The following is a 15728-nucleotide window of genomic DNA, read 5'->3' on the forward strand; positions in this document are numbered from 1 at the left end:
CATAATGAAGGTCATATATGAAAAGTCCATAGTTAACATCATACCCAACAGTGAAAAACTAAAAGTTTTTCCTCTAAGATCAGAAGCAAGGCAAGGATACCCACTCTCAACATAGTACTGGAAGTCCTAGCCAGATGAATTAGGTAAGAAAAATAAATAAAAGGCATCCAAATCAGAAAAGAAGAAGTAAAATTTTCTGTTTGCAGATGACATAATTTTATATCTAGAAAACCCTAAAAACTCCATTAAAAATTGTCAGAACTAATCAAAAAATTCAGTAAAGTTACAGGATACAAAATCAAAATCCAAAATATCAGTTGCATTTCTATACACTAACAATGAACTATACAAAAAGGAAATTAGGAAAACAATCCCACTTACAATAGCACCAAAAGAATAAAATATCTAGGATTAAACTTACCTAAGGAGTTTGTGAAAGACTTGTATGCTGAAAACTACAAAACATTGATGAAAGAAATTAAACAAGACACAAACAAATGGAAAACTATCTTATGTTCATTGATTGGAAGAATTAATGTTATTAAAATGTCCATATTACCCAAAGCAATCTATAGAGTCAATACATTTCTATCAAAATCTCAATGGCATTTTTTACAGAAATAGAAAAAACAACTCTAAAATTCATATGGAACCACAAAAGATGACAAATAGGCAAGAAAATCTTGCGAAAGAGGAAGCATCACATTTCCTGATTTCAAACTATACTGCAAAGCTACAGTAATCAAAACAGTATGGTAGTGGCAAAAAGACAGCCATGTAGACCAATGGAACTGAACAGAGAGCCCAGAAGTAAATCCATGTGTATTTTGTCAACTAATCTTTGACAAGGATGCCAAGAATGCACAATGGGGAAAGGACAGTCTCTTCAACAAATGGTGCTGGCGAAACATGCAAAAGAAAGAAACTGGACCTTTATCTTATACCACAAACAAAAACCAATTCAAAATGGATTAAAGACCTAAACATAAGATTCAAAACTGTAAAAACCCTAGAAGAAAATACAGGGGAAAAGCTTCATGACATTGGTCTTGACAATGATTTCATGGATATGACATGAAAAGCAAAGGCAGCAAAAACATGAATAAACAAGTGGGACTATATCAAACTAAAAAGCTTCTGTACTGCAAAGGAAACAATCAACGGAGTGAAAAGGCAGCCTATGGAATGGGAGAAAATACTTGAAAAGCATATATCTGATAAGGTGTGAATCTCCAAAATATATAAGGAATTCCAACAATTCAACTGTAATAAAACTAATAACCTGATTTTAAAATGAGCTAAGGACTTGCATTTGTTGAGACGTGGATGGACCTACAGACTGTCATACAGAGTGAAGTAAGTCAGAAAGAGAAAAACAAATATCGTATATTAACGCATGTATGTGGAATCTAGAAAAATGGTACAGATGAACCGGTCTGCAGGGCAGAAGTTGAGACACAGATGTAGAGAACAAACGTATGGACACCAAGGGGGGAAAACTGCGGTGGGGTGGGCATGGTGGTGTGCTGAATTGGGCGATTGGGATTGACATTTATACACTGATGTGTATAAAATTGATGACTAATAAGAACCTGCGGTATAAACAAACAAACAAACAAAAAAACTAATGCTAAACTTTCTTTGGGTTACTTGTATGGAAATATGTTAATATAAATGTTTCAGACATTACATGAAATTTCTAAAAATCTTATATGTTCTGGTATAATGTTATAAGTCATAATTCTAGTTATTACTTTGAAATGTATATCTCAGAAATAACTAAATTTCCTTGTCAATTGCATTATTATGAACTTTCATCAAATCTTTAACTGTGGTCATTTTTACGTCTTTTGTCATTTACAGACAGTTCTGGGTGTACTCTGATGCTTTCACAAAAATGTCCCTATAAAAGGGTTTCACCTTCAAGGAATCCATGGAAAAGACTCTGACAAGTACAGGTTTCTGGTAACTGACTATACTGCTGAACTGAATGAATAAGCATTTTCAGAACTGTAATGGAAAACTGATGAATTCATAAAAGTACTAACAAAAGATCAAGATAAAAAAAAAATTAATTACATGGGACTGAGTGAACTGATGAGGATGATTATAATTTCTGTGACTTTCTGTTTGAATAAAAAAAAAAATCCCACAAGGACTCAGAGGCAAAAAATATACAAATCAATTTTCACTGCAAAGTAAAGGAGCTGTTACAGTGGAGGATTACTGGACTGAATGTCAATATTATGACATAGTATGAGTGTGTTTTGTGTTTGGTAATTGCAATCATTGTTGCTTTTGTTGTGGTCATCCATTTACAATGCTTGGTGTCAGTTTATTTATCTCTTGTAAAAATAAAATACAGTGTGTGTGAATAAATAAATAAATAAAATAAAATGAGCTAAGGACTTGAATAGACATTTCTCCAAAGAAAACATGCAAATGGCCAACAGGTATATGAAAAAATGCTCAACGTCACTAAGCATCAGGAAAATGCAAATCAAAACCACAATGAGATATCACCTCACACCAGTCAGAGTGGTTATTATCAAAAAAAGAAAAGAAGGACAAGAGTTGGCAAGGATGAGGAGAAACTGGAATGCTTGCACACTGCTGGTAGGAATGCAACTGCTGCAACTGCTATAAAAAACAATATAGAGATTCCTCAAAAAATTAAAAATATTACCACCATATGATCCAGCAATCCCACTTCTGGGTACTTATCCAAAACAATTGAAATCAGGATCTTGAAGAGATATTAGCATTCCTAAATTCATTGCAGCACTATTCACAATAGCCAAGATGTGGGAACAACCTAAATGTCCATCAACAGTTGTATGCATAAAGAAAATGTGGTATATACATACAACGGAATACTATTTAGTCTTAAAAAAAAAGGAAATTTTGCAATATGCTACAATATGGAAGAACCTTGAGGAAATTATGCTAAAGGAAATAAGCCAGTCATATAAGGACAAATACTGCCTGAGCCCACGTATCTAAAATAGTCAAATTCATAGAATCAAAGAGTGGATGGTGGTTGCCAGTGGCTGAGGGGAGAGGGAAATGGGGAGTTACCAATCAATGGGCATAGAGTTTCAGTCAAGCAAGTGAATAAGCTGTAGAGATCTGCTGTACAATTTCATGGCTACGGTCAACAATGATGTACTGTACACTCAAAAATTTAAGAGGGTAGATCCCATGTAAAATGTTCTTACCACAGTAAGATAAAATTTAAAATACTGTACGAATACCAAAAAAACTCCCTATAATGTAAACAGATTAGTATTTTAATGCCCTTACATTGTTAAGGTGGAGGTTGAAGGTAGTGAATTACTTTAAACTGTGGGGAAGGGGGTGAACTCCCCAAAACATATTTTCATAAAATTACTTGTTCCATTTTCATACTTTTTAACCTGTTCTTTTCTACATTGTTCTTCTTTTCTATACTCTCCTCACCTTTCTGTATGTTCCATTGGTTAAAAATAGAAAATACACATCAAGTACTTAGAATTCTAGTAAATGGTAAGTGACTGAATACATGAATGAATGAGTTAATAAACAAATCTTCCTAAATAAGAAGTTTCAAGAAGGATGTAGAAGAGCTTATAAAAGCCCTGAGGAGGAGGGGAAAGAGATTAAACCAGTTTTATTTAATTTGCCCCAGAATGCAACCCTTAAAATTAATGTTAACAGCTCTCATTCAATGAATTGAGTTTGCCTGCAATAAAAGTCTCACAGAATGAGCTATATTAACAGTCATTTTATCGAATCATGGATGTTCACAAACATTTGATGCAAAGATGTTTATTCCTGTGTGGATTATGACCAAAGGAAAACCTGCCCAATTTGCAATAACATGGATGAAACCTGAGGGCACTGTGCTAAATGAAATTAGTCAGACAAAGAAAGACAGAGAATTCCCTGGTGGTCCAGTGGTTAGAACTCCGAGCTCTCACTGCCGAGGGCCCGGGCTGGGGAACTAAAATCCTATCAGCTGTGTGGCGCAGCCAAAAAAAAAAAAAAAGACAAATACTGTATGACTTCACTTATATGTGGAATCTAAAAAACAAACACACTCAAAAGACAAAAAATAAACTCACAGACACAGAGGCTGCTAGAGGTAGGGGGTGGGAGATCGGAGAAATGAGTGAAGTGGGTCAAAAGGTACAAACTTCCAGTTACAAGATAAATAAGTCATGGGGAAGTAATGTACAGCATGGTGACTGTGGTTAATAATACTGTTTTACATATTTGAAAGTTGCTAAGAAAGTACATCTTAAAAGTTTTCACCAAAAGAAGAAAAAAATTGTAACTATGTGAGGTGATGGAGGCTAACTAGCTTTATCGCGGTGATCACTTCACAATATATACAAATACCGCATCATGTTGTACACCTGAAACTAATATAATGTTATATATCCATTATATCTCAAGTAAAAAAATGCTCAGAGGTGACTGAATAAATAAATATTGTGCATCTATTTACTGAATTAATATACAGTCATTAACATGAATTTTTAGGATATTTAATGTTATAGATGTTTATGGTATACTATCAAGTTTTAAAAATGCTGGTTACCCAACAGTATATACAATATGGTTCTACTTTTACTGTTTTCAACATATATCATTATATATCTAAAAGAATATTTACCAAAATATCAGAATGCTCATAGTGGTTAATTCTTAACTGTGATAGGCTTATGGTGCCTTCTTTTCTTTTTTTTTCACCTATATTTTTGAAGGTTTGCATAATTAATATACTTATTAACTTTCTTACCGTGAAAGGTTGACATGGTATTGAAACGTGGGCACTTTCATATGCATTACCGAGCACAGTGCAATGTGTCTCTTCTTTCTCAGTGATAAGCTTGTAGAAAACCCTCAGAGCAAGCCAACCAAGACTCTGCAGCAAGGCCGGGAACAAGTTAAAAGCAGTGAATCACCAGGGCCATGTTGTATGTCATAAGGGCAATTCTCTATCTTCAGTTAAGGTTCCCACATGTCTGAAGTTGGTCTGATTATGATGAAACCATCGACAAGTCAATGCAATCAGACAAATGTTCAGAATACCCCTGTGGGTGCTCAGTGTTAAGCCAGCACCAGAGCAAGGCAGAGTGGGGTAGGGTGGGATGAGGGTGGAGAATAGAAGTGTAACCTTAATCTTTATGTCAGGAAGCCTAAGATTTTTCTAGGAAGACAAGACCACCATACATTAAAAAAATTAGATATAAGAATCAAAAGATCACATAACAGTACATAGCATGTGATTTTTAATTTATTTGCAAAGGTTTGGGAGCTAACGGAAAATAGCTTTATTACTTTAAAGTCACCATGTTTATGGTAAAATTCTACATTTGGTTTATTAAATACCACAGAAAGTAGTGACCAGGTTCAGCAAAAGCACAGTACAAGAGCCTCTGGTGTCCCCTGCAACCACAAATGTCAGCATTGTGAATCCATCATAGCACTTTTTCCCACTGAGCTCTGCTTCAGAATCCTTCTTAACCCAAGAGTCCAGGCAACTGCAGTTGGCACAGGAAATGAAACCAGTGCCACCCTGAGTGTTGGTATTAAGTACTATTGGAGATCAAGGGAGGAAGCATTAGCTGGAGTTGAACCATCACAGCACTTCATTTTACCTCTTTAACAGAATTTCCATTACATAAATATGCAGTTCCTTCTGACAGGAATGCCCTGTCCTCATCCATCTAGAAACTCCTTGTCTGCCTTCAAAATGTACTCAAATATCAACAATGCTGTTAAATCTTCCTTGACTCCTCCACACCTCCCCAGCCCGACAGCCACAAACACACTATCATTCACAGTACTTGATCATCCTTCGATGATCATTTAAAATGTTTACTACAATTATTTGCTTGCATGTCAGTCTTCTTCATAAAAATAGCACAAGCCTTGAGGGCAGGAAGAATGTCTCATTCATTTTTCATGTCTCTTGCACGTAACACACTGTAGATAATAAATGTGTGTTTATTCACTTCTGCTTAGCACCAAATATTGCTCTAGGCACTAGAGAAACAATGAACAAGACAGGCAAGGGCCCGGCTCTTGATAAATGTGCACTCTAGTAAAGAAACCAAACAGGGCCATGAGAGAAAGACTGAGTGTACGGTGGGGATGGAGGAGTTGGGGGTGGCAATGGGTAGAGATACCTCAACTACGGTATCCAGTAAGTGAGTGACAGAAAGCAACCAACCCTGTGGACATTGTAATCAGGAGTACAGACTCATAGGTGACAATGACTTTGACGTGTTCAAGCAACAAAAACAAACACACACATATATACACAAAGACTGCTACATGAGATACATATAATAGACAAAGTCACAGAGACAGACAGTAGAGGTTACCAGGGACTAGGGGGGAGGAAGAAATGGGGAGTTACTGTTTAATGGGTACAGAGTTTCTGTTTGGGATGATGAAAAATTCCAAAAATGGATAATGGTGATAGTTGCAAAGTGATGTGAATGTACTTAATATCATTGAATTGTACACTTAAAAATCATTAAAAGGGTAAATTTTATGCTGGTTATATTGGTAATACAAACAATAACCATAATAATAATATAGGTCAGTGTAAATGGAAAATAATGAGGGAGGGTGGGAATCATGGGAATCATAGGAATCAGACAGGTAGGCAAGGGCCATCTCGAGGGGTCTTGGACGCCTTGGTACAAAGTTGGGATTTCACTCTAATTGTAGTGAAACGCCACTGGGGGGCTTTAAGCAATTGAAATAACATTATATAACTTATTTACATTTTTAAAAGATCTCTCTGGTCTCTAAGCTAAGAACTGATTGTATGGAGGCAAGAATTAAAGTGGAGAAAGGACAATTTAAGAGGATGTTGCAGAGGCCACAGAAGAGACGAAGGTGACATGAGTGGTGAACAAAGGAAAGTGAAAAGTAGTTGGCTTTAACTATTTACAATAGCCAAGACATGGAAGCAACCTAAATGTCCATCGACAGAGGAATGGATAAAGAAGATGTGGAATATACAATGGAATATTACTCGGCCATAAAAAAGAATGAAATAATGCCATTTGTGGCAACATGGATGGACCTAGATATTATCATTCTAAGTGAAGTAAGTCAGACAGAGAAAGACAAATACCATATGATATCATTTATATGTGGAATCTAAAAAAAAGATACAAAGGAACTTATTTACAAAACAGAAACAGACTCACAGACATAGAAAACAAACTTACGGTTATCAAAGGGGAAAGGTGGGGAGGAGGGATAAATTAGGAGTCTGGGATTAACATATATACACTACTATATATAAAATAGATAATCAACAGGACCTACTGTGTAGCACAGGGGACTCTACTTAATATTCTGTAATAACCTATACGGGAAAAGAATCTGAAAAAGAATGGATATTTGTAGATGTATAACTGAATCACTTTGCTGTATACTTGAAACTAATACAACATTGTAAATCAACTATACTCCAATATAAAATAAAAATTAAATTAAAAAAAAAAAAAGTAGTTGGGGAATTCCCTGGCGGTCCAGTGGTTCAGACTTGGTGCTTTCACTGTGATGGCCTGGGCTCAATCCCTAGTCAGGGAACTAAGATCCCAAAAGTCACACAGTGTGGCCAGAAAAAAAAAAAAAAAAAGTAGTTGGCCTTAGAATATATTCTGGGGATATTAAAAACGGAATCATCGATAAATTCAATGTGAAAAATAAGGGAAAGAGATAATTAAGGATACCCTTGGTTTGGGGATAAGGAATTAGGTGGATGATGAGATAGGGAAGATTTAGGAAGAAACAGATTTGGAAAGGAGTATAAGAGTCCTTGGGCTTCCCTGGTGGCGCAGTGGTTGAGAATCTGCCTGCCAATGCAGGGGACATGGGTTCGAGCCCTGGTCTGGGAAGATCCCACATGCCACGGGGCAACTAGGCCCGTGAGCCACAACTACTGAGCCTGTGCGTCTGGAGCCTGTGCTCCGCAACAAGAGAGGCCGCGATAGTGAGAGGCCCGCGCACCGCGATGAAGAGTGGCCCCCACTTGCTACAACTAGAGAAAGCCCTCACACAGAAACGAAGACCCAACATAGCCAAAAATAAATAAATAAATAAAAATTTAAAAAGAAAAAAAAAAAAAGAGTCCTAGCTCCAAATGGCTCTTAGACTTCCCAGTGGCCATGTTGAGTTTGCAGAATAAACAAATGAATCCTGGTGATATGTATAGTTATCCCTCCTACTACACATAAGTAAGACAAAAGCCAGAAGTTCCTTGAAGATACCAGCTACATCTTAACATAACCTTTGCATTCTCAGTATTCCTCAGCATAATAATGAAACCTAATGCCTATTAAAGACGTATTAAACTGAATTAAATTCAACTGACTTGACTAGGCTCTGTAAGGGAGGTAGGACTTTTGATGGACCTCAGAGGTTTCCATGAAACAGAAAGATGGACACGAATATTTCAGGTTAGAGAATAGTACACATATATATCAACAGAAGTATAAATAAAGGCCAGTAAAGAGGCTGGCCTGCTTGGAGTTGGGGGGGACCCTCCAGATGCCAAGATACACTCACTTAGCTGGGAGGACCATGCTGCAACCATACGTCCAATCAGTCAGCAAGTCCTGTCGGCTCCATCTACAGAATACTTCCAGAACCAGACCCCTCCTCATCACCTCCACTGCTCCCCCTCCGGTCCGAGTCACCATTCTCTCGCTCACCTGGATTACTGCAACAGCTTCCCAACAGGTCGCCTGCTTCCACCTTTGCCGCCTTACAGATTATTATCAACCCAGGAGTCAGACCAGGCTTTGCTCATAGTAAAAGATAAAGTCGTTCCCTGACCTACATGGCCCTCACCCTCTGCCCATTCCCTTCTATGTCATCTTCTGCTACCTGCCCCCACACTCATTCCATCGCAGCCACACTGGCCTCCTTGCTATCCCTCCATCACCAGCCGTGTTCCCACCTCAAGGCCGTTGTGCTTGCTCTTCCCTCCACCCCTTCTGCTGGATATGGGCGTGGCTCACTCCCTCAACTATTCCTGTCCTCGCTAAACATCACCTTCTCAGTAAGGCCTTCCTTGCCCGTCCTAATTTAAAATGCAACCCCCATCCCCATCTCTGTACTCTCTATCCCCTCCCCTGCTTTATTTTTCTCTCACAGCAATCACCACCATTTGACATGCTGAATATTTCACTGATCGAAACTCCAGGAGGGCCGTGACTTTTGTCTTGTTGTTCACTGCTAGATAATATCCTCAGTGTCTAGAACAGGCACATGCCAGATGCTCAGTGAATATTGGTTTAATTAAATAATCCATTAATTCCTTAAGTTTCAGGACTATCCATAGCCAAAAAAAGGTTAGAGCTGAGTCTAAGAACTCTAGGTTGCGGACGGTGTGTGTCCAGGGCTCTGTGGACTGACTCAGACAGCCACATTTTCTGCCTTTTCCAAAGGTGGAGGATAAAACAGCCAATTCTTGCCATTTCTGTATGTTATGCGCTGAACTGTGTTCTCCTTAAATTCATATGTTGAAGTTCTCATCCCCAGTACCTCAGAATGTAACTGTCTTTGGAGACAGGGCCTTTAAGAGGTGATTAAGTTAAAATGAGGTCATTAGGGTAGGCCCTAATCCAATACCGTTGGTGTCTTAGAAGAAGAGGAGATTTAGACATACAGGGAGTCACCAGGAATGAGTGCATACAGAGAAAAAGCCATTTGAAGACATGGCAAGAAGACAGCCATCTGCAAGCCAAGGAGAGAGGCCTCAGAAGGAAACCAAACCTGCTGACCCTTGATCTTGGATTTCCTGCCTCCAGAACTGTGAGAAATAAATTTCTGCTGTTTAAGCCACCCAGTCTGTGATGTTTTTTATGGCAGCCCCAGCAAACAGGTATACTGTGTATGCCCAGTAGCTTGGCCAAATGGGAATCATCCTCACAGAAAGGACTGAATTGTCGTCACCAACATCCTGACAATAATACCTAGAGGGATCAGTGCTTCCCACAAATGACGCATTTCCATCTCAGCCAGGACGGATTCTCTAAGGCAGGGAAAGGTTGACGTGGCAGGGGCAGGGGAGAGGGGCATGGCAACAAGCAGGGTCTCGCTTAGCTGTACGTCCCACCTGCTCACCACGGTCCCTACATCCGTGGGGCAGCAGGAAAGGACCACAGAATTTCTCAGCATTGGAGAGAAACAGATAAAATCCCTCCTCAAAAATCAAATCAGAAGACAAATTGAGTTAGTGTTACTAGAAGATTAAAAGCTAAATAATAATATGAAGTGTTATATAAATAAAGGCCATAGGAAATACAGCACAGAGAAGGTGGCATAATCAATGCATGGAGTAGAAGCGCCAAAGGAGAGGAGAGAAGGGGGCCGAGTGCGCTGAAGAGGGCCTGGAACAGGGCAGTGTAAACTGACCTTGCGGGGTGGGGAATTTTCAGGGAATTCAGCACAATCACAGACAGAAAAAAAAGCCACCAGTCTGAGACGAGTCACACACTTAGGTCTTGTTCCCACATCTGGCAATTACCCTAATTCCCCAGAAGTAACTTTATATTAATATTTGCCAGAGTGCATTTGCAGGATTGTAAACACACACTCAAAAAATAAAACAAAATAAAACGGAAAATTGGGGGATTAAATAGGTTTCTTTATTGCAGAACTTCTCAGAACTCAAAGTACATTTGTAAATCTCCCCCAAATGATTAGACCATAAATCCTTTTTTCCCATGAGGATTTCAGCTAGCAAGTATTTTCGGGAGCATCCCCTTAAACCTTTCTGATATCACTAGTGGGTAGAAAAGGCCAACCAACCTATGGTGAACAACACAGTGCAAAGCACCAAACCAAAACAGTAGTCAAGCCCCGAAGCTGTGCTTTCAGACCAGCAGATATTTGTAGAGAAAGAGGGAAAACTAAACAAAACAAGATAAAACAAAACAACAGTGATCCAACCAGTAAATAGAATTAGAGTGTGGCTGATTTTTTTTTTTAAGTAATCAATATTATTGTTTCTATGTGGCTCTGTGCTAAAAATTTTACCTCAAAACAATCCTTGTAAAATGGGTTCAAAAATCACTTTCACTTTACAGATAAAAAACCTGAGGCACAGAGAGGCTAAGACTTTGCTCAAGGTCACACAGTAACTGACAGAATCAGCCTTACAACCAGTTAGGGAGGTAAGTCCAAGAGCCTTCAAAAACCACAGCCTGAAACACTTACAGAGCACCTGTTATACACCCAACATAACCTTGGAAAAAAAAAAATCATTGCCTGGAGCTATAATCAATTCCAAGCAGCAGCTAGGACTGTTCTACCTTCTCAAGAAGACCTGGTCAGTCTTGGGCCTGAGGCAAAATCTCAGAAGCAGATAGTTCTGCCCAGACTGGGAAGAATCTGAATCTGGGTTCAAGGTAGAGATAGCTGACCACAGGAAAGGACAGAAGCACTTGGAGGTCAAGCGCAACACAGTTCAGAGACCTGTGAGGCCGGTGACGGATGGAGAAAATCCACCCAGGGCAGGAACCAGACATCACTTTTGCTGCCAGCAGCCTCCCCGGCAGCTGGAACATACGGTCATTTCCTGCATCCCGGCGACAGCGGAAAAAGGTTCCTGTGAAAACTTGCCCTTGGAACAGTTGACATTATGAGTACCTGCTTTTGCTCTCGTACTTACCACAGTAAGAGTACCAAACACTTGTGTCAGAGGAGTTGCAGATCCAGAGTTTCTCTCCAGGTTCAGTAAATGTGGAAGAAAACAGGGTGGAAAAAAGCATAAATGGGAACATGATTCAGTATCTTCAAAACTTTAAAAATGCAACGACAATCAGTAACTAATCATCAGACTCTTCCTTTTTAATAAGTAGAAAAAATTTAACTTAGTCATCAGTCACATGATTTCTGAGTTCCTATCCAACTGTTTCCTCTTTTGAATGTGTGTGTGTGTGTGTGTGTGTGTGTGTGTGTGTGTGTTTAATATCTGAGCACTTCCTGCAAGAGGAAAGGAAAATGATTCAGAATGTACTCTTTGCGAACACATGATACAAATGAGAGCACAGAGCTTTAAAAACAAAACCAGTACTTCCCAATCAATAGTAAAAAAAACCAGCCTGTAGGTCTTCTTTAGAAGATCAAAAGACTAGCACTCTTTATCCCTCTGCATTGCTATTCTCTCTCCCACAAGTTCTTTTTTTTTTTAAACCCTAAGCACCCCCTCCTATTCCTTCTTTCTTTATTTATGGCCATGCTGCTGGGCTTGGAAGCGTGGAGTCCTAACCGCTAGACCGCCAGGGAATTCCCTCCCACAAGTTCTTTATACAACAATTCTCATGGCCAGAGAGCAGAACCTAAAGCTCTGAACTGAACAGGCTCATGCAAAGTGTTTCTGCTCGGCAACAGGTTCAGCCAAAGGGTAGAGCCCGGCTGGATGAGACCCCAGACACAGGACATTAGCTGTAGTTCTGCATGGTGGGTGGGAGGGTCTCACCAGGCTTGAGAATGCACTCACTTTAGCAAACTACAGGTCCAGGGAATACCTTAAAATGGTCATTATTTGGTGTGTGGAATGTATTTCATTCCAAAACTCTCACTTTGTTCTAGAAAGACAGCCACCGCTTTAGATGCTTTGCTACCTGAAATTCTTTAAAGGACATGGTCTGGGATTAGTAGCCAAAAAATGGCATGGAGTCGGGGCCTTAAAAACCTACAAGTTTAGAGGAAAATAATCATATTTGTAAAAGGTTTTACTAAAGAACTGTACTACTTTCCCATTTTTTTAAAGGTAAAAATCCATGGGGTGGGGCGTAGTCTGGGGAAATGGGGAGTTGCTCAATGGGTATTGTTTCAGGTTGGCAAGGTGAAAAAGTTCTAGAGATCTGTTGCACAGCAATGTGAATACAGTTAACACTACTGAACCGTACACTTAAAATTGGTTAAGATGGAGAATTCCCTGGAGGTCCAGCGGTTAGGACTCCATGATTCCACTGCAGGGCACATGGGTTTGATCCCTGGTCGGGGAACTAAGATCCCACAAGCTGCCCAGTGCGGCCAAAAAAAAAAAATGTGGTTAAGATGGTAAATTTTATGTTATATGTATTTTCCACAATTTAAAAATATATTTTTTAAGTGGGGGGAAAAAAAGAGGACAAATCCATGAACGCTTCTAGTAGTCTCGAAATACCATTTCCCACTAAAGGGAACAAATACTCTAGAGAAATTACTGTTTCCAGGTCTGAGGCAGAAAAGGTTCAAGATGAGCCTAAAACATCTGATCATATTAGACACCCAATTTGATGACAGTCCCATTGACCAAAGATAGGTTTCCTATTGCTGCTGTAACAAATAACCACAAACTTAGTGCCCTAAAAAACAATACAAATGGGGAATTCCCTGGCAGTCCAGTGGTTAGGACTCTAATTTTCACTGCCGAGGGCCCAGGTTCGATCCCTGGTCAGTGAACTAAGATCCCACAAGCCATGCTATGCGGAAAACACACACACACACAATACAAATGAATTTTCTTACAGTTCTGGAGGTCAGAAGTCTGAAATCAGTTTCAATGGGCTAAAAGCAAGGAGTCAGCATACCTAGTTCTTCTGGAGACTCCAGGGGAAGACTGTTTACTTGCCTTTTTCAGTTTGAGAGCTGCAATCCTTCCATTCCTCCATCTTCAAAGTTCAGCACTGTCCTCTCTGCTTCCATCATCACTTCGCCTCTCCTCTGATACCCTGCCTCCCTGTTATAAGGACCCTGTGATTACACTGGAACCATTTGGATAATCCATAACAATCTCCCCAACTCAAGATCCACCTATAAAATCCCTTTTGCCATTTAACGTAACATTCACAGCTTCCAGACATGAACATTCAGCCTACCTGTAGACTATTACTATCATTAATAAGATAGTAACTGCGATGAATTGAAATACATCAAATATATTTAAATCAATAAGCTCATAATAATTTTTTTAAAGTCTAATCAGCAGATGATGCTAGGAAACCAACTCTATTTTGAAAACTGATAAAGGGAAAGAATCAAGCATTTATCCTGACTTTTCTATAGAAACTGAACGACTGGTAACCAAATAGTACAGAGAGGCAAGTTTCCCTTGCCTTCTCATACTCTTTTCTCTACTTTTAGAAGTATTTCAGCTAATATATGAAAAAGGAATGATAGAATATAACCATTTTGCAACACCTAATGAATTAGTAAACTTGGGCACTGAGCATTAGCAGTTGCTAACGTCACAGAGAGAGAGACAGAAAGACATTGTATACTTCTTGATGGATGAACATGGTAGCCAACCTCCAAGATGGCTCCCAATGATCCTTACTTCTTGGTATGCAAATCCTTGTGTAGCCCCCTCCAACAATGTATAAGGGTGACTGTGTAACTAAGAAAATACTGCACAATGATAATGTGCAACTTCCAAGGTAGATCATAAAAGACATTTTACCCTCTACCTTGCTCTCCTGGATCAATTGCTCTGGGGGAAACAAGTAGCTCTAAAGAGAGATCCATGTGGCAAGAAACCAAGGCCTCCTCCCAAAAGACGAGCACCAATTTGTCATTCATGTGAGTGAGCCACCTTAGAAGCAGTTCCTCCTGCCCCAGCCCAGCCTTCAAATGACAGGAGCACCGGCTGATATCTTGACTGCAACCCCATGAGAGTACCTGAGCCACACCCCCTCAATTAAGCCATTCCCAAATACCTGACCAACAGACACTGTGCAATATCATAAACGTTTGTTGATATTTTAAACCTCTACATTTTAGGGGCAATTTGTTATGCAACAATAGAAAAATAATACAAACAACATCAGCTATGAATCAGTCTTATCCAAAATAATCAAACCTCAACCTGATGAAGCCTCAATTTATAGCAAATACAGTAGACAGACAAACATGGTAAACTACACCTTGGGGATATAATCAGAAAATCTAGACCATGAAAACATAATATAGGACAAAAAACTCAGTTTCTTCAACAGATGATTTGCAAGGGGCCGGGGGGTGGGGGGTGGGGGTGGGCAACAAAGTGAAAGAGGGAATTCCCTGGCAATCCAGTGGTCAGGATTTTGTGCTTCTGCTGCCAGGGGCCGGGTTTGATCCCTGGTTGGGGAACTAAGATCTCACATGCCGTGTGGCAGGGCCTAAGAAAACAAAAACAAAGTGAACAATATAGAAGGGCCCATAGATTAGAAGTCTTAAAAGACACTTAGAAAATAGGTGTGAATAAGGTGGGAACTTTAATTAGATCTTAATCCAAACAAAATGGGGGGGGGGGGGAATTATGAAACAATTGGAAATTTAAGCAGACTGGATATTTGATAACACTGGGGTCAAGGGCAGCTTAGGTATTATGATGGTATTGTTATTTTTTTAAGTCTTTATCTTGTAGAGTTACAAAATTAAATATTTAAGAAAGAAATCTTATGATGTCTGGGATTTGGTTCCAAATAAAAGTAGAGAGCAAGTGGTCTAGATGAAACAATGAATCTGGATGATAGAGTCACTTTTTCTGAAAAAATCAGAATACAATTTTAACAAGTGTGTCCAAGCTAAAGCTGTCATTCATACCTAATGACCGTTTTGTTACTTTTGCTTCCAAAAGCTGAAGTCTTTCAGTACGATGTAATCTACGTTGAGGAAAAGTATTACATCTTATTGTCAAAGGGTATCCTATCTGATGTAACCCAGAGGTCCAATGGGAT

The 15728-nt window shown here is 39.2% G+C and overlaps 1 protein-coding gene across 1 annotated transcript in view; it reads right to left on the reverse strand.

The window, feature by feature from the left end:
- The window catches only part of LY96 (lymphocyte antigen 96), a 28586-nt gene extending 16727 nt beyond the window's left edge, over positions 1-11859 (reverse strand). Inside the window, exon 1 of the mRNA XM_059901777.1 lies at positions 11693-11859. Coding sequence (XP_059757760.1) covers positions 11693-11804 — 112 coding nt within the window. The 5' untranslated portion in view covers positions 11805-11859. The remainder of the gene's footprint in view (positions 1-11692) is intronic.
- Between the last annotated feature and the right edge of the window lie 3869 nt (positions 11860-15728).

The sequence above is a fragment of the Balaenoptera ricei genome, chromosome 17 (assembly GCF_028023285.1).
Source record: "Balaenoptera ricei isolate mBalRic1 chromosome 17, mBalRic1.hap2, whole genome shotgun sequence".
In the NCBI taxonomy this organism is placed as follows: domain Eukaryota; kingdom Metazoa; phylum Chordata; class Mammalia; order Artiodactyla; family Balaenopteridae; genus Balaenoptera; species Balaenoptera ricei.